This window comes from Anarrhichthys ocellatus, unplaced genomic scaffold (genome assembly GCF_004355925.1).
Source record: "Anarrhichthys ocellatus isolate YVR2014 unplaced genomic scaffold, GSC_Weel_1.0 scaffold7, whole genome shotgun sequence".
NCBI classification, from domain to species: Eukaryota; Metazoa; Chordata; class Actinopteri; order Perciformes; family Anarhichadidae; genus Anarrhichthys; species Anarrhichthys ocellatus.
Window position 1 is genome coordinate 10,838,066 of NW_022280037.1, and position 24,366 is coordinate 10,862,431.

Here is a 24,366-nt window from a genome sequence, read left to right on the forward strand (position 1 = left end):
CACACACACACACACACACACACACACACACACACACACACACACACCAAGGAAATAAAAATTCAGAACACAGACACACTTCAGCAGACCTCCTCACACTCGCACCATGAAGACAATGGCTGGTGGACGTGCCGTCGACAGCCATGACCCCAGTCTGACCCGACCCAGTGACCCCTGCCTGCCTTCATCCACCCATCCTCCGCCTAAGGACGGGCTGACATTCGCAGACTTGATTCAATAATCTAGGAAGGTGGAGAACGTGTGTATTAAATCGTCCCGACTCAGTCGACAGCGCGGTGCACAGGATGTGCAACCTGTTAGCAGGAGCGTCCTGGTAACCGTCCTATGAATTTAAAATATATTATATATACACATTCCCTACGAGTTAAGGCACAGACCATGAAAGGCAACATCTCCGGTTAGAGTCCAGCCGAGGGACCGTTGTTGAATTCTATCAGACCTGATCTCTTCATCCTCTCATTTCCTTTCACCTCTGAACTTTGTCATAAAAGCATTAGAACATAGAAAATATAGAAAATAAAATACAAATCTGCTCAAAAAATACATTCAGAAAAAGTGAGCTAATAGTTGCAGAGAGCATGTATGAAGTCACATTAGTTAGAATAACTATGCATTTACTTTCTGTACCTTGCAATGCTGTAGTGGACTTTATCTTTTATCTTACAAGGATCCAACTTAACGACTATATGAAGTACAGAGACAATACTGCCATTTGTTTGTGGCAGCAGTAAAACGTAATCTAATTTAGTGAGAAACACTGCAGAGTCGCTTCAGGTCACCGGGTCAGTCGCTCCTTTAAGTGAAAGTTCCTTTATCCAGCTTGACAACAGATCAACGATAAGATAGATATGAAGTAATAAAAATTAAGACAAGACCGGTTTCTGATACCAGACACTCATACAGCAGAGTGCCGCAGTAGAGGCTTATAATAAGTCTAATTCTGAAGTGACAACAGCTCAGTGTAGCCTGGATGAAAGTGGAGGCAAGACCCACTGACTCAAATAAAAAAAAAGACCTCAGCTGTAAGTTTTGGCCGGTTGTGAAGTCACCCAGTCAGAATTTTAAGCAACTACTGAGAAGATTAAAGAGGCAACACACACACACACACAGCACAACAACAACAAAGCATGCTTGTAACCCAACCAATCTCGGCTTTAAATGTTGGCCCGTGAAGCCCTGTGAACTCAGCGCTGCGCTAACTCAACATGGCGATGGAATGAAACCGTAGCCAGCAAAGCTCTGGCCTTCCTCCTGATGCCAGCGAAACAGCAGAGCAGGGGAATGCTCAGTTATTATCAACACCGGCATGTCGGGAGGGGGCTAGATGACGCTCTTGCATATCACCGGGCACAAGCCGCAGTGATCAAAAATAGCAGGGACACGCAGAGACAACCGTTGAAATGTCATGTTGATGTTATAAATGCAAACGTATCTCTGCAGTATCTTCATTTGACAGAGTTATGACAGGAAACAGCCAAACTGGGACGTTGTGGTCAACGGTCGATGTATTAGCCGACTACGACTTCAAGTCTCAGGTGCTTCACATCCATAAAAATAGAAGAGGCCGCGGTCATCTGGTACAATGGCTACGGTGCACATAAACATGGCCGCCACTCTGACCATTCTGCTGCATTGATTTGAATGGAAATGTCCGTTCTACTCCTACTCTATTTCTATGTTCCCACCTTTAATAGGCAGTTCATCATTACAGATGTGCAGTTAAGCTTACCTTTCTTAAAAGTAAAGAAATAACAGTGTTTAAGTAATATCATCCAGGCCCGTAACTAATCATTAAGACTGTAAACTCACAGAGGCAACGGTGACGTCTTCAAATTGCATTTTCTGTCCTACAGTCCTAAATCCAAAAACACCCCATTTATGATGAAATGCTGCTGCCTCAAATTTGAGAATTTGTCTCTGACATTTCTGCTTGTTAAATTACATAAACGACCAACTGATCATCGATATAGTTGGCGATTCATTTTCTGCCAATCGAGTAATTGTTTTATTCCTACAGTCTGATTTCACAGCGATCTGTAAAATATCATTAAATATAGATTGTAGCTGGGTAAGTCCGTCTCATTTATGACGCGATTCTTCAAGTGACCACCCCTGAGCTGAAGGTGACACTTCTTAAACTACCTTCCTGGTTGATCACAAAGTTACTTCCCTCCTCTGAGGAGTGTCTACCTATCAACAGGTTCTTTAATCTTTCCTCTAAACAATAATCCAGATCATTCTCGGGGAGTCATCCACTACGGCTCCTTCTGACAAGGAAACCCCCCCCCCCACCCCCCCATTGGACAGCTGTGAAAAACAGCGAGTCACAGTCCGTCAAAACCATAACAAACCTCTCTTGCGTCAATCTCTGACAGGCTTTCCCTCCGGCAGTTGTGTAACAAGTTGAGACAATGAAACCCACCACCTGCTCGCTGAGTTTCACCTGATTCATCGGCCCATATCTACCGTGTAATGGATAACCGAGGGTGTGTGTTATTTATAAAACGCGCTGTTGCTACACGGCTAAAGCCACGACAGGTCTCTGTAGACACTTTGTGGTTTTAATATTCATGAATTAAAAGTCTATGTCATAACTGTCTACAAAAAGGGGGAAGGAAGAGCACATCGCTTGAGCCAATAACTGATCTCGGAGCAGAAGTCTAAAGTGGGCGCTTGATTAGCTGCACTTAAAACAAAGAGGGCAGTTAAACAACTTCATCAAAGTGCAGTTCAAGAAGTTAGAGACACTGAGAAATCTATTTTGGAGTACAGACATCTTTCTTGCTTTGAAAATAAACTTGGTTTGGCAGTACTTCTACATCTATTTCAGGGAACTCAAATATTGCAGCATATTCAACTGCATATCTTGCCAAACATGCTGAGAAGTTCCTACTATAGTACTGTATTTTAAAAGCATAACACATGGAGCCTTGTCTCAAGTTCAACAACTGACAGGTAAAACCGTGTTAAAGAGACATTGATCAACAGTGATAAATGTGCGTTTTCTAGTGTTTTTTTGTGTGTCAGAGGATAAGTTTTGGGCATTAAGGGATGCATCATAGATGAAGAAACATGAACAGTGAACTGGTTGGATTACGTGCTGCAGGTCTTAAGTGCTTGCTGCTGTTTTGCTGAACTCAACCCTCCGTCAGGTCACCGAGCAGCACTTTTTACTGTGCCATCCCAACGTACCATTGCATTACAGTATGCAAACTGAGCAAAAGATGTCCCGTCTCTACTTTGCACAACAACACAGCACTGTCACAACAGTCCATGTTCCTCTTTTAACCCATTAGGGTACTCTTTTGAGCTCCAAACACATCAGGAAACAAACATATGAAGGAATCTGGACAGGACCTTGTGGGTTTCCACACACAGGCCGATTTCAAAGCGAAAGCAGTTTGCTGAGCTTCTAGCGTCTTCCAGTATCTAAACAGTGTGGCTCTCTGCATGTAACATATAGAACAGCAAGTCAAATAACATGACAATGAAACAAAAAGAGCTGTGATAACTTTGTGTTTTCACTTTCATGAGTATGCAGAAAACAGGCTGGGGGGGGGGGGGGGGTGTCAGAATACAGAGAATAAACCTGGTCATGACAGGGAGAAGCCAAGATGATGCAAGAAAAGAGAAAGAGAGGGACAGCCAAAAAGGAACCGATACGACTTAGTCCTGCTGACCAAGGACATTAAAATTAAAATGTTTCCTGTGTTGGAAGTTTCAATTAGTTTTATGAGAATTAAGTCACATTTCTTTGGAAAAAGGAGAAAGGGAGGGTCATTTGACATAAAAAGCTGCCTTAGGTCTCTACTCTGCGAGGATGAGACATCGTTGCTGTTAGAAGAAATGAGGAACAAATAAAAAGAGACTTCCAGTTACAAGGGTTTGAGGGCAGCTTCAGCTGTATTTAACTTAGAGGTAACATCAGCCTCCTGCAAGTTATTAGTGAAGGCTGTTTACCCTCAAAACTATGGAACACTATGAACAGATCAAGACACTGTGCAAACTGGTCAAAATTTAACAACTTCTTTCAAAAACACTGTGGCTTAAAGTCAATATGGGGAACTTGGGTGAGAGGATTAATACATGAACATACTGTAGACACGTCAACAGCAGTTTCCACATTTAGTAGGTAGAAATACTCATCATAATATTATAATAATATGAAAATGTATACCAACACCAAGTTGGCAACTTGTGACAAAAGTTTGTGTTAGTAAGGAAACCATTACAGTAACGTTGCCTCCATGTCCCACACAAGTGAATGTATGGAGGGATACGTATTTTGAAATGCAGTGTTCGTGACTTTGTGAGGAGCAGTAAGTGTAGTAATCGTATCTGTTACCTTCCGCAAAGCTTGCACGAAGAGGCCTCTCCATTTGTGACTGTTCTCGTCACTTGAAAAGTCGTATATCTGCTGGGGCTGCATCGCTGTAGCGGCTCCTGGCGTTGCCGTGCTCCGGACTGAGCTGTCAGCATCGGCCCCGGAGAGAGAGTCCTTTTGGGTGGGTCAGTCCAAGGCAAGGCACGGCGGAGAAAAAAAGAGTCAAAACTGTCTCGCTTTGCAAATATGAAGAGTGACACTAAACCACACTGCAGGTCCGGAGTCGAGTCGGGTTAAACTAGTTAGCTACACCGTAAAATAAGCACATGTAGCTGTAAAGTTAACTCGCTAGCTCGGTGAGCTAGTGAGGCTAGCCCTGCTGCGGCTGTAAACACGGGACAGCGGCTAACTAAGAAGCTAACGGCTAACAACAATGTCGCCAAGTGTCATACTTGCTACTCGGCGTTTGCTAAAAAGCCTTTAATATGCACATTGAGTTCAGTGTTGAGTCACGACACGTGAGCTCAGCTTGTTGCCAGCTAACTACAGCTACAAGTTACGTTTGGTTATTTGCTGCCTAAACACCTGTAACGTTAGCAGGCTAGCGTTAGCCGACGAGCTAACTAGTGCTACAGGCTGCTACTGGCCTTGATGCGCTCCGAGTTTTATGTTGTGGCACCACGACCCGTTCGGCTCCAAACAAGGCACACTTTCTCCTACGCTGTTTACTTCACGTTTAGGCATCTTTGTCCGGAGTGATTTAGACGCTAAATCCAACGTGAATCCCCCCCCAAAAAACAGCGATGAGTCCGAGGCATTTCTTGTGGAGCAGCGTAGCTGAAGAGCAGTCGAGGTGTTTTTGGTTTTGAGAAGTCGAAGATGTTCGTACCAACTCCGCTGCCTGCCTGCCTGCCTGTCTGTCTGTCCGTCTGTCTGCTGCTCTCTGCGCCGCGCGTCCGCTGTCATGCACGCACGCACGCTGCGTAATTTCACATTTTATTGGACAGGAGAAAAAAAAATCGAGGCCGGACTTCTGTCTCATTACATAGTGAGAGTCCCACAGTGTAGACAGAAGATTAATAGTGTTAAGAATAAAGATATATTATATAATCAACCAAGGCTTTCCTGGCGTCACAGTTTACAAAAAACACAGTTGAAACAAATTCATTTAGATGCAAAAAATATACTTTATTTCCACCATTTCACTATAATTTCAATAAAAACAATTAGCTTTAGCAATACCATGAATTTAATACATGTTTTGAGTTTACATTGTGGCTCTTACAGAATGTTTGTTGCTGTGATTCCGCCTCCTTGTGGACAAATTGAATAAGTGCTTCTTATCAGGAATTAATGGCACTTCTTTAATCAAACAGTACCAAAAAGGTACAACCTTGGAGTATTCAGGACAACAAAAATCTCATTAAAGTTTTCTATTCACTATTTCACCTTTTACATTGGAATAAGAAACTGTGCTAATAATCCCCTCTTTGGCAATATTTGAAAGTCAAATGGTACAAAGCACAAACATTGGTACGTTTGCTATTCAAAAATATGTATTCATGATAAACAAAAATACTTTAACATTCATTTGTTAATAAAAGCCATGTAATAACAGCTGTTTTATAGCCTCATAATCTGGACATATTTGAGCAATATGTGAAGCTATAAAATAAAGAGCAGCACCCAGAAATCAGCACCCACTCGCACAAACAACCTGTACAACATCTACGTTTTCTCAGTTTACATCAATGTAAATGGGACACAAGACTGAAGTATTTGCTGTCGATTTGATTTCAAATTGTTTTTAAATGTTTAAATTATTTGGCAGACAAAACTGTCCGAAGTCCAAAAAAATAACAGATTCCTTCATAAATTACGTGCTCAGAGATTCAACTTTCTGAGACTGAACTATCAAAGATCCTCATCTTTTTAGTTGTTGATAAAATATTAAATTTTTGGGAACACATTTAAAATTTACAATCTGTAAAAAGGGTTATGTTCACATTACAAACAGTATGTTGAAAATATAATTGTAACTGATTATTTTTTGCATAAAAAATATTTTACTATGCATTTCTTTAAACAGTAACGTATGCAGAAAAAATGATTTTATTACTTAAAATGTGGTGGCATGAAAATAAGAATGCAACTTAAAAACAGCACTAAGTAAAATATAACTTAAAAATGTAATCAAGCCAAAGTTATGTTACTTCTTAAGGCTTGACCTGAAATAAAATGTCTCCATGATGACAGTGAAGCTGAGGCAGTGGCAGCTTGATACAGGACAGTTTCTCATTTTTCCTTCTGCGATCGCCGTGTTGCTCTACAGCGCGAAGCGACTCTCCACCTCGTCTGCAACCATTTCGGCGATGGCGAGGGAGGAGGTGGCCGCCGGCGAGGGAGCGTTACGCACATGGAGCACCCGGCTGCCCACGTCCCCGACGCCGCCGTCAAACACAAAGTCGTCCACAAGGTTTCCGTCTCGGTCGAGAGCCTGAGCTCGAACTCCTGCAGGACCCCTGCAGAGCAAACAACCAGGGTTACAGAAAAACACATTGTAATCATATCATTCATCCTCTTACTTGTGCTGGTAAACCATCCCTGACTAATTTTACATTACGTGCACCTGGTAACAAACAACCGATACATATTTTTTAGGTCTTGTATTATTGCTCTACCTGAGCACGTCGCTCAGCGAGAGTTCAGGGATGTACTTCTGCAGGATTTTAACCTGCGCACCAATGAAAATCCCTCTATACATTTCTCCAATCCCGTAACTTAAGTTCTTCATTACCAGCCTCTGAAGGCCCCTGTAGGATAAAAATACAAAGATTAAACACTCAGTTATCACCCACTATGCAGCACTTCAATTAGATGATTTCAGAATCTGTGTCTCTTTTCAAAATACAGCTCCAGGACACAACACAAAGACTGAAATAAGATCAGATAAAGTTCTCTGTGGTACCTGAATAAGAGTGAATCTGCAAAGTCTCGAACATTGAAGTCGTACACCTTGTAGCCCTCCCTTTTGAAGGCGAGGACTGCGTTGGGGCCGAGCCAAACACTTCCATCCATCCTCGGGGTGAAGTGAACTCCAAGGAAGGGGAAACGAGGGTCGGGGACCTAAACGTAAATAATTTACAGAAACAAAATGAACATTAAAACCCTCATCAGGAGCAGATCGAGGTGATAGGAAACTAACATCTAACAAACAGCAGATGTGCCAGCTGATTGCTCAGTTGCTTCAATTAGTCTGTCTGTCAAATTTTACATGGACACATAAACACGCAATGCTCTCAACGTCATGTAAACAACTTCAGTTCTTTGTTACCTCTCCCTGCTTCTGATGATGATCTTAAAGTAAAAGCTTGAATGTTTTTAGTAACTCTACTCTTATAAGAGCAGTATTATCTAATATTTTATAAATCTCTGTAGGTGAAGTTCTATTTGCTGAAGCTTGCTGTGACGCCTGAGGTCTGGATTTGTTGAGTTCTTGAACTTTGAAGGGATTTTATCTGCAGCCTCAGGTTTGGGATGACCTTACAAATCTTTAACACACATTAGGGGGAATCCCAACGTTATAACTGGCAGAGAATGGATGCCAATTCCAGACAAAGCTGAACTCAACGTACCAATAATGAAGAAAAAAAAAAAAAATGAAATAGAAAGGCTGCTGCTTTCGGATCTCAAGTTACACGATTCCTCGGTTGTGAATTCCGACAAACTTCTCAAGAAGAACTCAAAGAACCATTACTTTCTGCCACTTGGGGTCGCTACAGTTTGAAGTCACATAGCACAGCTGTGAGGGAGCAGAGATATTACACAGTACTGGAATGTGTTGAGAAACATCTGCAGCTCACAGGACTCCTGTGGATTACATAAAGAGTTGGGCATGTGGTTCTTCAACAGACTTACAGGATAGATATTCCCCTTGACCAGATAGTGTTTCTCTGGCTTCAACACCAAATAATCTCCTCTGAAGGGGACGATCCGAGGCTCCCGACTGCATCCTGATATCTGAGACAGACGGTCAGAGTACAGGCCGCCACAGGTCAGGACGTAACGGCACCGCACCTCGTTACCCTGCAGAAACACCACCATGCAAACGATGGCATCAATAGAACACAATCTAAAACGTTGTGACGCTTCTATCTGCTTGTGTTTACCTTTTTGTCTCGGATTGCAATTGGATATTTCATTCCTGCAAATAAACAACAACAACAAAAAAGATGCATATTGAGTTGAACTTTAAATAACTCCACAGCTCTTGTTTAATCGTGACTGTGTTGCCACATTTATTACCTTCAGTACTCCCAGCTGGGCTCTCCGTGACCATGGAAATGTCATTGACCTCAGATTCAGTAACCACCGTGCCGCCTGCCTCCTCAAAGTCTTGCCCGTACCGGAGAGCCACCATCCTCCAGTCCACAATGCCAGTGTAGGGCGAGTCCAAGGCCATTATGCCCTGCAAGGACGACGTATAGACAGACTATAGACCGTCGCAGCCATCTTTTATTTCGTAGGAACCACGACAGCGTCTCTGAGACTCTTACCCTGCAGAACGGCTCCCGCTCTCGGATTCCCTTGGCGTCGACAATAGCGAGGTCACGCACGTTGTTCTTCATGCCGCGCTCATATAGAGCTTGCAGTCTTGGTATCTCCTCCTGCTCCAAAGCCACGATAAGCTGCAGAAACACACAGATCAATACCGAGATAGACACAACAAACAGCAGCTCCTACCAACAGGGTGTGTATTACATGCGTATTGTAATGTTATGTGGTCGGAGTTTCATCTGGTTAAAATGCTAAGATGGACCTTTCCACATTTCTTGTAAGGGAGTCCTTTCTTGTCGCAGTACTCGTAGGCTAAAGTGGCTCCTCGCACACACAGACGGGCCTTCAGCGACCCCGGCGTGTAGTAGATCCCGCTGTGAATGACTCCACTGTTGTGCCCACTCTGGTGCACAGCTGGGAGACAGAAAGTGACCGAAAAAATAAGAGGAATAGGAACAAGAAGAAGAAGAAGAAGAAGAAGAAGAAGAAGAAGAAGAAGAAGAAGAAGAAGAAGAAGAAGAAAGACAGAAATATCAACAGGCTTTTCCACTGTGTTTCATCAACCTCAATATTCAATATATTCAAGGAAGCTTAGACTAGATATGTGCTTTGTTCCTGTTTCAAGAGAAACTAACATTATTTTGGACTAAAGTTCTCAGTTTACAACTCACATTTTTCCTCACATTCATTCTTCGGTTTCAGATCAATGCAACACAAACTGTGTCACTTTCCAAATACTCACCGACTTCACGGGTTTAAAATCACCGCAAAACATTTTTGCTCTTTACAAAGATGTCTTCCTTCACAACAACTTTCAAGACTCTCCACCCACCGAGCTCTTTTTCTTTCTCCAGCAGGACGAAGCTGAGGGACGGGTGTCGCAGAATTAGCTCTCTGACTGTTGCGAGGCCGACGATGCCGGCCCCCACCACGGCCATATCATAGGTGCTGAAATACAGACGACAGCGGAGGTCACTCACAGTTCCAATTTTAAATGGTTACCGATAAAGAAGCCAGCTTTAGAGGTTGCAAAATGTAGAAACCACAACAGAATATTTAGGTCACTGGTTCAACGTACAACGTCCAACTCCAAGTGTGCATGACTGTATTAGGAGCCGATGGACCTTTGAGACTGATCACCATAGTGTTGCAGTTCACAGACTATTTGTATCTATAAAGTCAATATCCACCTCTGTCACATCAAGCAAATCTCTTCACAAACCTAAATACCACAAACGTCTGTCTCGTGGGGGAGTTTAGAGTGTAAACAGCAGTTTGTGGATATCAAACATGTCCACAGTTCACCACAAGATGTCAAATAAGGAAGCATTTGCCAAAAAAAAAGAGTTGGAAGAACACAATGTTCAAGTTTGCTAGAACATTATGAATATCCACACTGGGAGAAGGGAACATCTTGTTTTCATTTCTGTAAACTGGAGCCAGGCAAAAACGTTTTAACGCTTCACAAGGGAGAGGAACCAATAAAAGTGAAGAAGAAAACATATTTGTCAGCGTCTCCGTGTCTGTGAATGTAATCTGTGATATCTTGCTGGAGTCATTTAACCTCGAGGACAAGTCAGCCAATTGTTACGAAACATCTCAAATTCACAGTTTACTTGAAGCACACTGGAGAGGGGTTACATAAGACAGGGGCCACTCCTCCTGTAGCAGTCAGTGTCTAATAGGAAACACAGGCCTGTCTAAAAGAACAGCTCACACAAAACTAGTGACTGACAGCTGGAATTCTGAAGATAAAAGGTCAGACTACAGGTGCTTTGACAAAAGTTTAAAAAGGCATGCAAATGTGGATGGAGCTGCAATGGTGGTGGGGGGGGTACAGTGCAGACAAAACATGTTATGTGTGCATAAACAATGTGGTTGCGGGTGGTGTGGATGTCAGAGGTTCTGCAGAGAACACTATGTAATCTGGTTCTCCGTGCAGAACGTCCTTGGCAATGACTGGGATCAACTCAAAGTTAGTTACCCAAGCCGGTAGCGGCTTGCCCGCCCCTTTTGCTTAACTTATCGACCTGCTAGTGAGTGAAATTAACCCCAGTTAACATGTAGGTCTATTCACTTTAACTCCTCTCGTGTGTCTGAAACACCACACACAGTGTGAGCAGTAGCATGCTTTCATTTTCTCTGTAATGTGAGACTTACCTGTGCAGCCGTCTCGTGGTAATAATGTCCTTTATCGGCTGTGCAGCCTTCAAAGTCGCCCCGCCGAGTGTCCGGATCATTGTCGCCGCGTTTAAAAGAAACCTCACACTCGCACACTCACAATGTCAGAAATACTTCCTTGAGCTGTGTTTCCCCCTCCCTGTTGCTACTGCTAACCTCCCATCCTGCTGCTCCATCGTATAAAATATAAAATTAACCGAGACGTGACCGCGCCCCCCTGTGACGCTCCGGTCCAGCCAATGAGAGGGCGCGTCTTCCCTTACGTCACCAGGTTAAAGGCTACAGCGATGGACGCGTCTCACATGTAAACAGACCAGCTCGTTGGAGGGCAGGTGAGATTGTTTTATATCTGATTCCGCTGCGGCGCAGTTTTTGCAGTTGTTTTTTTTAACCGACTCAAACAGCAGTTTAAAGTAATATAACAGTAGTATGATGGTGTCATGTATTTTCAGATATGAGGCTTCTATCGAGGGCAGTGCAGTCTGCTGTGGGTCAGAGGGAGTGGAGCCGCAGACACTTCTGGGGCTGGCTCAATGCGGTCTTCAACAAGTGAGACAACATTGTTAATGGATAACGGTATAAGTTAGCTACGTGTGCTGCTAATGGCTGCACAGCAATGCATGGACAGGCATGTTAATAACAATCTATACATTGACAAAGCACTCCACACACACCTCATCTAACACAAACACACATATATAAACCGGGTCACATTTCTTTATACATATGTTTATATGCAATATACGCGTTGCAGTCAGTTGCCAGTATATTATGCACACGTAGCTAAAGTCTAAACAGTCCTGTAATACATCTGCCTTCATGAAGGTTGTAATGTTCAGTTTGTTGAACTCATTGATCATTTGGAGGCTTTTTAATTCATTAAAACTGTTTTAATGAATTTTGATCTGTTGTACAACCCATCTATATCAATAAGGGTGCAGACGTTTTGTTTGTTTTGTTCGTAATTAGGAGAATATTTCATTTTGACTGTATTTTGTATGTATTCAAATTACAAAATACTTTGAAAATCAAGATTATCTCAATATTGATAGATGCTTTACAGGCATTTTGTTTTGCTAAATAGCCATTAATTATATGGGTGTGATACAGTAGTCAATACATTAATCATTTGACTCTGCAAAATGGTCAGGAATAAATGTACAACCATACCACTGTGTGTTGCCTTTACAACCAGCAAATGACATTCAGGTTATAATACATTATTATAAACTATAATGCCATTTCTATGTATTTTTATACTTTTAAGTATTCTGGTCAAAAAACAAGCAAATCCTCACATTGACGAAGTTACAACCAGCCATGATGGTATTTTACTTGATAAATGAACAAATAGTGGACGATTTGCTTATTTTTTTTTAACAGTGCAACCCTCTAGTCCTCTCTTGTGATCCATCACTTTACGTGTCATGAACTTCTTTCGTACTTTGAGTGTTAGTGATGTTCTTCACATTCAGGGTGGACTACGAAAGGATCAAAGCTGTTGGTCCGGACCGAGCCGCAGCGGAGTGGCTGCTGAGATGTGGCGCCAAAGTGAGGTTTCAAGGTTTCGATCGCTGGCAACACGACTACAACGGACTGCCAACTGGGCCTCTGGGCAGATACAAGATCCAGGCGATAGACGCCACTGAATCCTGCATCATGTACAGAGGGTTTGACCACCTGGGTCAGTGTTACAGTGTGCAGAATATTGTCTTCCTGTCCTTGTGAATTGTTTCCATTTCCCTCCACATAGTCATAGATTTAACAAGAGAAATGAATGGAAAGATGAAAAATGAGGAGAACTTTGCTATTCTTAGATCCTCACCACTAATAGGACAAAAAAGGGCCATATTCTTAACTAAATACAAAGGGTTTATCATCTTTACTGTTGATGTCACACAGAGTCAACTTTTCAGGCTCATCTTAAAGTTACATTGTCAGATTTAGATCAACTTTAAGCGGTTTGGCGTCAGATACTTTACCCGGGCTGGTCTGTGCATTTAGCCTAGTCAGCATCTTAACATGAAACCATTAACAAACTAAAAGATTTTAACCTAATAAGTATTTAAGAGCCTGTTTGACAAAATATACGTAAGAGATTAGAGGGGACTGACTGTTAGCATGTCATATTTTGTGAATTAGCATGCTATCAGCTAGCATACAGGCAGGTTGCAGTAACTTGTTTACATTTACCAATTCAGTATAACATGCTAACTTTAGCATCTATGCTAACACTTTGTTACCCTTTAAAAATAGAGCTGGCTGTCAGATTCTGTCATTTATGGTTTAAAATTAAGAATAATTTTTTTATACTCGTGCCTAACAGTGGCTTTACCCGAGTTTCGATATGACACCTTATTTTAAGATATAGTATCAGAATATTTATCTACAAAATCATGATTTGACTCTTAAACTATTTGATCAAAGAATAAGCAACCAACCATCTCACCAAACATTTGAGGCCTTTCAATTCTTTCTTTGGTCAGAACCAAAACGGTATTAAATTTCAATACCCGGGCCGATCAGTGTTGGATTACCAGACTAAAGAGCCTGCTCAAATCAAAGGTTAAAGCCGGGCTCAGAAAGTGTAAATGTTGCATTAAGTACGTTAACATGAGCTTGACCTGAAAGTGGTTCCCCTCTTTGATAACAAGAAAGGAAAGGCGAAAGGAAAGTGCATCTCTCAGAGACTGATTATCCAAGTGACGCAAGGGATTGTTCTACACCGTCGCTGACGACACTCACTTTGGTGCCAGAGTCCACGCAGAGTTATTTTAGTGAAGTCTCTTCTCTCTCTGCCTCTGTTAATGTTATCAGTCAAGAGTGTGCTGATCTTGCGGTTTTTTTTTTTTTTTCCTCTAGATGGTTTGAAACACGTGGAGGAAATAAAGTTCAACAAGTGCATCTACATCGAGGACACCTGCCTAGAGAGGCTGAGCTCGGTAGAGAATCTGCAGGAGAGTTTGCACATGATGGAGGTGGTCTCGTGTGGAAATGTGACCGACAAGGGCCTCGTCGCCCTGCACAAACTCCGGTGAGTCTTTACCATCTAAAAAGAGGCCAATTAAACATGTTCTGTTTCTCTGTAGCAAAATGTTTTTAAATGGAATCTATTTTGTTGGTTTAGTAACGAATGCTTTAATTCCACACAGGAATCTGGAGCGTCTGTTTCTCAGCGATCTTCCGGGGATCAAAGACAGACAGACGACAGTTGACAGACTACAGACGGCACTCCCACGTCTGGACCTATCACTTGACCTGGACTGAGTCCCCCCGTTAGTCATAATCGTAAAATATGGACACCTTTTTCAAAGGGCCGAGGGTCTGGAGGGCTTGTATTGTCCAGCATGTGTTTATTTCATGAATCATTAAGTCGTTCAGCTTGAGATAATCAAGCTTTACTGAAGGAAGAGTCCGGCAAATAGGAAAGTTAAAGCACTTTATATTGTTGACAGCAGTTTTTCTCTAACTTGAACTATTCTTTAGTTTATTATATTTTCAACATTCAAGGTATTAAAGTTACTTCGTATGTGGGTTCAAAGAGAAACTATTTGTGAAAATGCAAAGGACTGAGCCTTTTAAAACATTTCTCTTTAGATTAATTTGGCATTTATACAATATCTGAGGACAGACAGATGGCTGTGAACACCATTAGCACCAAAGTTCCAGAGGTAAGAGTACAATGTGTGTATTGTTACCGAGTTATGCTAGTAAATGTGGTTAAAGGAATATTCACTCCTGACGTCAATAAATAGTTTCCAAAATGCTCACGAGTCAAAGTTCGTGTCCTACATTGTAACTTACTCGAGACATAAAACTCACTACCAAAAACATGTCGCACTCTTTAAATAGTTCGTTATATAAAAAATACATTTGGCAAACCAAGCAGTACGTCGTAGTTTTACCGTCAGTCTACTTGGCGACTACGAGCAGAGCAGCACATCGCTCCTTGTCTTTATAAAATCAGCTTGAAACGCAGGCAACATACATAAACCAACATGTGTAGAGTCCACGTGTTGGGACATAGTGCATAGACTGACATCAGTATCAAGAGACACCCGACACCACCCACGGGATAAACTAAAACTTTTTAAAAAGTGGTTGAATCCTCCTTAAAAAAAAAAAAACCCAAGGTGCTACGAGAATGTGCAGTTCTCAGGGAACGCTGCTTGTTGCTGGTGTTGGGAGGGTTCGATCCAGCTCCAGTTTAGATGTTGGGGAGGTGATAGTTGAATTTGCGGAGGTTGTTGTAGTACTTCTTATTGTCCAAAACTGGGAAGATGCTGCTGCTGGTCAGCTGTGGCAAATACTGCAGGGAGGAAATACACAATCGATAAGTATTACTGCTTTCCCACCTGCCTCAGTCCTTTTCTATGAGATTATGTTTTCACCAATGTTCTCAGAGACTCTTAAATGTATTACCCCGGGAGGAAGGTGTTTGCGAGGTAAACGTGTCCTCCTGTTGCTGGAGCGGTCTTGCTCTCGAGAGGTACTGGAGCTCTTCTCTCGCAGGCTGTCGAAGTACGGCTGCTGGAGGAGCTGCTCACAGGTCAGCCGCTCGGACGGGTCCATCCTCAGACAGCCCTAAACCATCAACAGGAGAGAGGACGTCGTGAGACCTCATTTTCTCAATGACCAGCGGCTGTCATGAAGGTTTTGTGAAATACAAGTCTGGTTATAGTTAGAATTATGCAAGTAACGAAGCATAATGGAGTATTTACTTTGGTTATTTGGGAACAACTTTGCACATAGTTTCTGATTTGTTGTCCCAAAATGTATTCTAAAAATCATACTTTTTCTGACATTTTTAGAACGATAAAAGAAATCTAGTTTAAAAAAAAAAAAAAAAAAAAAAAAAAAATGCACATTTCAGTGGATTAAAATCCAAAATTTAATCTACGAAGCTTGTAATTTGTGTAAAGATTTAGGCAAAAAACAGGAAATAGATTATAATACTGCAGTCGTGACATCGTTACCTTCATGAGACTCAGAGCTTGATGTGAGAGATTTGGATATTTCTGCTCCAGAGGTTCCTACAGAAAGAAAAAAAGACTTTGTTTTGTGATTTTGCTGCTTTTATGTTTATGTTCACTTTTCTTGTAATCCCTTAACTGACTTTTATTATTTAACATTTGTGTGCTGAGCTAACATTGGAGAAAACGCCCTAAAAACCAAATTTACATAAAGAACCATCAGAATACAGCTAATGTATGTCGGCAGATGGGGCACATCTGTGTGTCTCACCTTCTCTTGTGGCTCTGGGATGGAAACTCCACAGAAGAACTGGTTGTTGCTGAAGACCTGCTGGTGTCGAGGGATCAGATCTCCTGCAGAGGACGACAAAGATGAACACACTGTGTCTCAAATTACTCCCGTGGATGTATTCAAGCTCGGTATTATCATTTGACAAAGAGTTTGTTCGATATTTTACAATTTCCTGGGAAACATTTCCAACCTCCACCATAAACTTCACAAGAATGTCATGACAGTGGAAAGATGTTTTTCTTTCTTTGTCATGTTTTATTCTCACATACGTGTCAATTTATGTCCCGATAATCCGTATTAATTACTTCAAAATTGACATATCTTATGTATCTGTTAACATTTGCTCAGTGATAAAATTGCATGCTTTATGTTTTGTGATTGATCGATTGCATAAAAGTGCATTGTGTATATACAGTAAGCGGACTGACTGGTTTACCGAGAGTCTTTCTGATCAGGTACAGCTGATCCATGTCAGACTTCCCGGGCCACAGTGGCATCCCCGACAGCAGCTCGGCGAACACGCAGCCGATCGCCCAAACGTCCACCGGAGGGCCGTACTGAGTGTCTCCCACCAGCAGCTCGGGAGCCCGGTACCAACGAGTCGCCACGTAGTCCGTGTAGTAGTCACATGGGCCGGCTGGAGGCAGGAAACAGACACACACACAACTAATGTCATATGTGTGTGTGTGTGTGTGTGTGTGTAATGACCTGACAAACTATTTACCTTTGACATAAGTACTCTGTTTACTTTTGCGTTGAAGATACAAAGATTAGTCTAATATGCGGGGTAGTATTTGTTCAGTAGTATACTTTACTTGTACTTTAAATGTCTCTTAAAGGAAAACCATCATGTACTCAGGACTCCTTGTATCAGGGTACATACGACTAAGCAGTTAAACCTACGAGCGATTTTACCTTTGCACATTGTTACGTTTGAATATTTCTCTCTGGCTTGGAGAAGTTAAACTATATTCTTAGAAAAAGAAAGGACAGTAAAAAAACTAAAACAAAAAACGACATTTTCGTTTAAATATCTTGTTTTTTTTTCTTTCTATGTTTTGAATCATCTTGTGACCCCTCATTTATCTTGGGGAGAAACAACTGCTCTAAGTTATTCTTATTTCTTTCATCAGAGTTATTAAATTGTAACGAGACTTTGAGTTTGATCCACTTTTCTATTCTCTTTTGAAGCATGAAGCTCGTCATGATACACAAATATCAATCTATTAACTTTTTTCTTTTAGAAAATGTATTTAATAAACCAATATATCACTATGAGACTCCATCTGCATACAGTGAACAACATGTGTCCAGACAGGCATTTCTAACCAAACAAGAAACTATTTCTTATTAACTCTCGTGTCTTATTAACTCTAGTAGAGTAAAACCTTTGCACCTGAAACACAGCGTTTAATGATTGAGGCTTTAAATACTACACAGCCAGCACCACTGAATGCGACATGCAAGTGTCCACCAGGTGGCGCCGTTTGCAAAAGCTTAGCGAGTCTGTAAACTTACTGAGAATCCTTGCAAAGCCAAAGTCACAGAGTTTGATGACTTGGTGTTTGGTGATGAGAATATTTTCCGGCTTGACGTCTCTGTGAATGCACTGCAGGCACAGAAATGGTCAAATTAAATAAACTGAGCGCTGAGACACTTGTGGTTGTGAGATGCGGAGAATAACAGGGGGCCGTGTGAGGAACAGTAAAAGCAGAGAGGGACAGTGCTGTTAAACGGGGGGCCCTTTGTAGCATTTGTTGTGTCTAGGTGATACATTAACTGCTGCTCAGCCAAGGGGAAGGAATTCTTGTGATAAAAAGAGCCATAAAGCAGAGGGCTCGGTGGGAGGACACCGGAGGAATTACAAAAACAAGCTGAAGGGAAGCTTTGACAACTGAAACGCACACTAAGCTTCATGAAGAGACGGGTACGAGTAGAAATAGACGGGAACGAGTCAAGTTACTTACATTTTGTTTGTGAAAGAAGTTGACAGCTTGAAGTGTCTGCCAGGTTATACTTTTTACAAGGTGCTCCGGGACTCTGGAAGACAAGAAGGAAGTTGACATTTAATTAACCACTTAGCTGATCAATAGAAAATACAGGTTTCAAACTCAGTATTGACTTTGGAAATAGTAGCTTGACAAAAAGATCCACCGCCTGGAACCTTTCCAACGGATTATTCTCCTCAACTGACAACTCAGCAGATGCTCTCTATTGATGAAGGCCATGAAAGGTGGCTGAAAGCTCCAGAAAATGTCCAGTTAGAGAATCTTGTGATAAGATTTTTGTTTTTTATCAAACTAAGATTTAAAGGCAGAATGAGTCGGATTATCCTAAAAAAAAAAAAAACAATGTATAGACCAAAATAATCTCTCAATCATCACTTAACCCCAACAACGTTACCGTCCTTAGATCTAAAAAATGATGTTTGTTTGGGTTTCGAGGAACCATGACAAATGAATCCATCTAATAACAGAAGCATGGATGGAAAGATAACTTCTCAGACGACTTTTGCTGTCATGTCTAGTTTTTCAGACATCTGTTCTCCCTCAGACGGCTCTGTGGAGAACAGTGAGCGGTCCTGTTTCCACTGCTCAACACTGAGGCTTTGTTGGCTCAGGGACCGTCATCCATCCGTGTTGCTGGGGAAATGGCTAAATCGAGCCTTGTGACGGGCAATTAATGACAACCTCCGCCCCTTCTCCCCACTTTGTTGTCTCTTCTTTTGAACCCTCTGTGTCCAGGAGGCTACAGGCCAGGACCAGAAGGTGGAAACCAGACAGCGAAAACACTCCGTATAAAATGTGGCCGAGCCTAAAGAGTCCCTGCCGGCAATGCATTCTGGGAGAGCATCACTGTAAACATTCCACAGCGAGCAGGTCAGCTTCCCGAGAGACGAGCGTTGTGCCCGTCAGAGCACGGTGTGGTATAGATATAATGTAGAGATAATAGAAAGTACACAGCGCTTTGTTTAATCAAAAGCCACCGTACTCAGATTTATGCTCCCCTTATCTCAGAGTTTATGTCTGTACAGTAAACGGAGCTGTGTGCTCATTTCATAGAAGAAAAAGTCCTTAAATAGCAAAAGATGTTTTTATTGCATTAGTAATACACGTTTCTAAAGCTTTTACTGCTGAGCGGTTGAAATCATTAATTCTATATTAGTAGGAATATTTGTTAACACTTCTATGACGTCCGTGTCTATAATGCATTACAAACATTATGTATAATCGTCATTAAATGACTTATCAAGTATCATGATACGTTATAATTGCTGGTCACTCACTTTTACATCGTTTTGTGTTGTTGCGTGATTTAATAATGTTCTTTCACTTTACTTAAAGCAAATAATGACCACTTATAGACTTATAACCAGCTTGTAATGTATTAAATATGTCTGTACCTCAGAAATTTCATTACTTCACGTGTGCACCCAATGACCACCTAGAATAATCCCATTATAATGCATTAGACAGGGATTGTGATGCATTTTAAATGAATGTATAGACATGGGAGTCATCAGACATGGGAGCTACTGAATTTCTTTTTCCAAATATCAATATTAACTTATTTCTGGAGTGGAATGTAACTAAGTATATTTATTGTCTTCTCATGCATGTTCTTCTTCATATTGTACTTTTTACTCCAATCTATTTATTTCACAGCATTAATTACTTTACAATCTAAGATATTTGTGCACAAAACAAATACACCTAAAATGATTAATCGATTAATCTACTGGAAAGAAATTACTTTTTTAGTACTTCAACAATTTTGATCAGTTAAGTTATTTTTCATGCAAAAACATTTCATAGTTCCAGCTTCCCAAATGTGAAGGTTTGCTGATTTAAATTTACTTTTAATCATTTTGAGGTTTGGACGTATCAAACATTGTGAAGGGGTTTCTTTGGGTTCTGGGTAATTGTGACGGTGTTTCACACTATTTGAGACAATTTCTACTTTTATCATTAATGCATCGATTATTATAATCCAGTGTTATTATTCTGAAATGGGCCAACTTTTGAATGCATGATTTTTACTTGTAACAAAGTATTTGTACAACGCGGTACTAGTAAAAGAAGCCACACCCACCCTCGGGGATGCCGGTCCAGCTCGTTGAGCACCGTGTGGTCGCAGTACTCGAACACGAGGTGAAGCTTACGTTTACGCCGAAACACCTCGATCAGATTCACCAGGTTGGCGTGTTTCAGTTGCTGCAGAGAAACAAAACATAGAAGAAGAAGCATTTCAGAGAATTACAATCACATCCATACAAACTATTAAACCAGCGAAGCCTGCTGGTTGGAGAGCTGCCCCATCTGTGGTTTGCTCTTATCAAACACTAAACTCTTAACAGATGGTAATAAACATGCTGCTGCCCCTGACAACCTGTCCCCATCCTGTCCTATTTAAGAGCTCCTGGTGTCCAGCGGGCCACTAACACTCCCACCCAGCGCATGACTAATTAAACCACCAACAATTGTACAAGTGCATCTTTGATAATCATTAGGCAACATAAAAGAAACAGGCTTTAGCCTTTACTTTAATCAAAATGAAAAGGAGACCAAGAACCGACTGTCGCTGATGTTTCTGTTGTTTATTTCTAAGTTGATTAAGACTCTAATCACTTAATTATTTAAGATTAATTCACCAACATGAATATTTATCTTGCATCCAAAGTCTAAACCAGCATTTTATAGCCAAACAGCTAAAAACACACTTTGACAAACCCGAACAATTAACCTGGTGTTTCAGTCTTTTTTCTCATTTCCTGTTAAATTTTACAGACATTTCACTTCCTAATTTAGGTACTTCAGCCGGTCCGGACCCTGCAGGGCTTTTGCTTCATTTGATTACAACCCTGTAAACTTCTTTAGACCGCTGCTCTTCTCTCTGTGCAGCAGCTACAAAAATGCTTCCCCTCTGTCTGCAGAATGAACTGCGTGCCGTCCCTCCTGCTGGCCGCTGGCAGAGAGGGACGACACTAAAAACAGGATTTGCATCTTTAAAAAGGTCAAATATATAACATGTCAAAATAAAGTATTGCAGGTTTTTGTTTGGCTGTTCGTCATTGTATTGAATGTCCAGAGTAGAATATACCGTAGAAGGCAATAAAAATGATAACAGACCGAACTCTGACAGCAACAAAGAATAAAAGCTTGAAAGGTTAAAGGTCAGCTTCCTTAATAAATACAGACATGATGTGATTTAGTGTCATAAAATATTTGTGTTACAGTTTATATTTGGACTAGTTTGCATTAATCTAAAGTATGATTAGAAACTGGGCTGGAAGCAAGAAAAAGGAAAAAGAATTAAGGAAAAGCTAGTCGCGACTTTTAGATTAGACTTTTACTATTTATATTTCATCGCTTTTACTTTCAATCCCATAATTCAGAATTATTATATCATAGTTTTTCTCACCATTTCATTATGTTTTACTTAGTATGTCAATATTTTTAGTTTATCTCCAAATTTAACTTACCAAGTCAAAATCTTTGACTTCTTTTATGTCATAATTGTAACATACATTGAACATTTTATCTTTATGAAACCTTTCCAGGCAGAAATGTGCTTCCATTGACCGGTAAACCTGTGAAGGTACAACAAGAGGATGTTATGGATATTAATGTGCCGTCACCTTGAGCATCCTGATCTCCCTCAGTGCAATCTTTTTGATAATCGGATCGTCCTCCGACTCCACAAACTTCTTGATGGCGACGATCTGCCCGTTGTCTTTGTTTCTGCACTTGAAGACGACGCCGTAGGAGCCCTCTCCGATCTTTCCAATCTTCTCGTACTTCTCCATCCTCAGGCTGGAGCGGCAGACATCCGAAGGTGAGGACACTTTTCCAGGAGGGTCCCAGGAGGCAAGGACGGTCTCTGCAGCCTCTAAAGGGACACAGGAAGGTTCCTCAGCAGGGATGCAGAGAAGAAGAGTGACCACCTGGTGCTTTTATGTCTAGTTCACTCAATTAAAGCTGGAATAAATCCATAATAAGCATCCAAATTGGGTCAAATGAGGGATGGGCATTTTCTGGAAAAGATAAAATAGATTTTGGTCTACTTTGGCGGCTTTTCATGTCGTGATATCAGACATTTGGATTAATCTCTGCATCATTATAATGAAAAACAGAGCTGATGGCACAGAAACATGCCATGCATAATTATCTGAATATACTGGAAAGCACAAAGACATTTACTAATTTTCTCAAAACAAATAAACTCGGTGTTTAAGATATCCAAAAATGTTAAGATTAATCTCTGAAACTGCTGCAACAGATAGATTTGAGTGTTTAGAGGCAACACTACACCTGCAACAGCTAGACTGCGTAACGAAAACATTTGCAATGCAAAGTATATTAGGTAATTTCCCTAAAGGGGGATATGGAGCGAAAACAAACAGAGAAAGTGAACAGCCAGGGGAATAAAATCAAAGTGCTGCACTTATTTGCACATTAAATCATATTTCTTTGCTGCATGTTTGTAACACACTGGAAATGTGTTTGTGATGAAAAAAATAGTTACAATCATCTTGCAGCATGAGCAAAGTCTCCCCGTTAAACAAGCTGATCATAACAGTGGTCACATTTCATTATTTATACGAGACATAAGTCTGCAGAATCACTTCCTGTTCGTCTTCAAATGCAAATGTACAAACTTACTTTGAGTGAAAATGTTCGCAGATGTTCAGTCAGAGGAGCTGCTGCTTCTTCCAAACACGACGAGGTGGACGATCACAGCTCGACTGTCCGTAAGGACACGAGAAGCGTCAGGTTTAGAAAGAGTCAAGGCAAATAGAATAAACCAGCACATCCGGCCAAGCCTTCAAAATAAAACGCAAAATGAGCAAATCCTGCTTTCAAAAATCTCAATTTAAGTAAGAGTCGAGCATTGGCTGCATTAATGTGCAGCTGCCGGTAAACGCGAAACTAGTTTTAATTTTATATTACCATATTTATTTGAATATATCTCAAATAATTAATCTCAAATCTGCAAAGTAACCAGTTATCAAATATTTTCTTTAGGGTGAAGAGGGAAATACTTTCATCTGATATAGAGTATGAGAAGAGAATAAAGTAGCAGAAAATAATATACTCAAGTACAAGAACCTCACAATTGTATTTACGAACATTACTTGAGTAAATGTACTTTATTTTCCACCACTGTTGATTCGTCATTATTTTAAATGGAGTATGTATAATTCAGCACATAACAGGAGAAGTTCAGAAGCTTTAAAATCCCCAAATTAGTAAACTGCTTTTAAAGCATGTTATATCAAAATGAAATGTAAAAGTACACAAAATATCACAGAATACAGTTCAGAGACGAAACAAAGGAACATAGCCAAAAGATAAAGAAAGAAGTTAGTAGAAATAGTGAAACTATTTGATCATGTTTTAGTGAATCAGCTCCATCAGAGCAAACATGGCAGGTTTGTTTCTTGATTTTATTTTGACATCCGGTCTATCCACTGACTCAACTTGACGCATTTTTATCTTTTCCACCTCAGTTCCCATAGGAACAGCTGCCTGAGTCCACCTTTATTAACTAAATGGGAAAATCTTGTTGTTTATAGATCTTCAGAGTATCAGAGATGTTTTTAAATACAGAGGCAGGTAAACGTCAGCCTCCTCCAGTCAGTTGGTCAGGAAAAACACCCACACAGGTAAACAACCCTCGACTCTCAGAGGTGGAACTCCCTGATGCTCCCATCCTTACAAAACCTGACATCACTAATAGCTGGTAGTAGATGACTTTGTGCTGCAGTTTTATCATTCAAGGATGTCTTTTCTTACACTTCTGAGTCCATCATTATGTTTTTGGTGATGATCACGACAAACCAAATCTGCCCGACCTCATGAAATGAGTAAAATGTAAACTTAGCATGTTGTCCTGTCGCAGTGGGACTAATTAGTTCAGGTTGGTGAAGTCAGAGGACCGGCAGACTAAACGGTGAAATGATGGAAACTAATACTCACCCGTGTTCCTCCGTTCCTCCCTTCAGACCCTCGTCATCT

At 41.0% G+C, this 24,366-nt stretch overlaps 4 protein-coding genes across 6 annotated transcripts in view; 1 reads left to right on the forward strand and 3 right to left on the reverse strand.

Moving 5' to 3' along the window:
- sos2 (son of sevenless homolog 2 (Drosophila)) overlaps window positions 1–5,285 on the reverse strand; it is a 33,431-nt gene extending 28,146 nt beyond the window's left edge. For both annotated transcript variants that reach the window (XM_031847299.1, XM_031847298.1), the window contains exon 1: window positions 4,367–5,285. In XM_031847299.1, the coding sequence (XP_031703159.1) occupies window positions 4,367–4,450 (84 nt within the window). In that variant the 5' untranslated portion in view covers window positions 4,451–5,285. The remainder of the gene's footprint in view (window positions 1–4,366) is intronic.
- An 849-nt stretch (window positions 5,286–6,134) lies between these two features.
- Window positions 6,135–11,247, reverse strand: l2hgdh (L-2-hydroxyglutarate dehydrogenase). The gene is made up of 10 exons (XM_031847391.1): window positions 11,063–11,247; window positions 9,735–9,850; window positions 9,165–9,316; window positions 8,902–9,033; window positions 8,651–8,813; window positions 8,515–8,549; window positions 8,264–8,431; window positions 7,314–7,471; window positions 7,027–7,158; window positions 6,135–6,867 (listed from the first exon to the last, which is right to left on the reverse strand). Exons 1-10 carry the CDS (start codon window positions 11,140–11,142, stop codon window positions 6,672–6,674), a joined length of 1,332 nt encoding a protein of 443 aa, XP_031703251.1. The 5' UTR covers window positions 11,143–11,247; the 3' UTR covers window positions 6,135–6,671.
- A 119-nt stretch (window positions 11,248–11,366) lies between these two features.
- On the forward strand, window positions 11,367–14,849 carry dmac2l (distal membrane arm assembly component 2 like). The gene is made up of 5 exons (XM_031847429.1): window positions 11,367–11,415; window positions 11,536–11,632; window positions 12,559–12,767; window positions 13,946–14,117; window positions 14,236–14,849. Exons 2-5 carry the CDS (start codon window positions 11,538–11,540, stop codon window positions 14,348–14,350), a joined length of 591 nt encoding a protein of 196 aa, XP_031703289.1. The 5' UTR covers window positions 11,367–11,415; window positions 11,536–11,537; the 3' UTR covers window positions 14,351–14,849.
- Window positions 14,509–24,314, reverse strand: cdkl1 (cyclin dependent kinase like 1 (CDC2 related kinase)). 2 transcript variants are annotated; one of them, XM_031847403.1, is made up of 10 exons: window positions 23,011–24,314; window positions 21,987–22,237; window positions 20,441–20,562; window positions 18,316–18,388; window positions 17,867–17,957; window positions 16,785–16,985; window positions 16,328–16,410; window positions 16,060–16,116; window positions 15,506–15,667; window positions 14,509–15,392 (listed from the first exon to the last, which is right to left on the reverse strand). In XM_031847403.1, the coding sequence occupies exons 2-10, from the start codon at window positions 22,152–22,154 to the stop codon at window positions 15,291–15,293; spliced, it is 1,059 nt and encodes a 352-aa protein (XP_031703263.1). In that variant the 5' UTR covers window positions 22,155–22,237; window positions 23,011–24,314; the 3' UTR covers window positions 14,509–15,290. The 2 variants fall into 2 exon arrangements, with proteins under 2 accessions (XP_031703263.1, XP_031703264.1); XM_031847404.1 differs by having other exon boundaries at window positions 21,987–22,259; window positions 23,011–23,059.
- Between the last annotated feature and the right edge of the window lie 52 nt (window positions 24,315–24,366).

Excerpts from the sequence above, each read along its gene's own strand:
- l2hgdh (XM_031847391.1), bottom strand. The coding sequence starts at position 11,142 with ATGATCCGGACACTCGGCGGGGCGACTTTGAAGGCTGCACAGCCGATA. Across the intron at positions 8,814-8,901 it reads AGCGGGAGCCGTTCTGCAGG|GGCATAATGGCCTTGGACTC; the intron begins GTAAGAGTCTCA and ends TCGTCCTTGCAG. Across the intron at positions 8,432-8,514 it reads TTGCAATCCGAGACAAAAAG|GGTAACGAGGTGCGGTGCCG; the intron begins GTAAACACAAGC and ends GTGTTTCTGCAG.
- dmac2l (XM_031847429.1), top strand. The coding sequence starts at position 11,538 with ATGAGGCTTCTATCGAGGGCAGTGCAGTCTGCTGTGGGTCAGAGGGAG. Across the intron at positions 11,633-12,558 it reads CTCAATGCGGTCTTCAACAA|GGTGGACTACGAAAGGATCA; the intron begins GTGAGACAACAT and ends CTTCACATTCAG. Across the intron at positions 14,118-14,235 it reads GTCGCCCTGCACAAACTCCG|GAATCTGGAGCGTCTGTTTC; the intron begins GTGAGTCTTTAC and ends AATTCCACACAG.
- cdkl1 (XM_031847403.1), bottom strand. The coding sequence starts at position 22,154 with ATGGAGAAGTACGAGAAGATTGGAAAGATCGGAGAGGGCTCCTACGGC. Across the intron at positions 16,117-16,327 it reads TCCCAGAGCCACAAGAGAAG|GAACCTCTGGAGCAGAAATA; the intron begins GTGAGACACACA and ends TTCTTTCTGTAG. Across the intron at positions 15,393-15,505 it reads GCAAACACCTTCCTCCCGGG|TATTTGCCACAGCTGACCAG; the intron begins GTAATACATTTA and ends TCCTCCCTGCAG.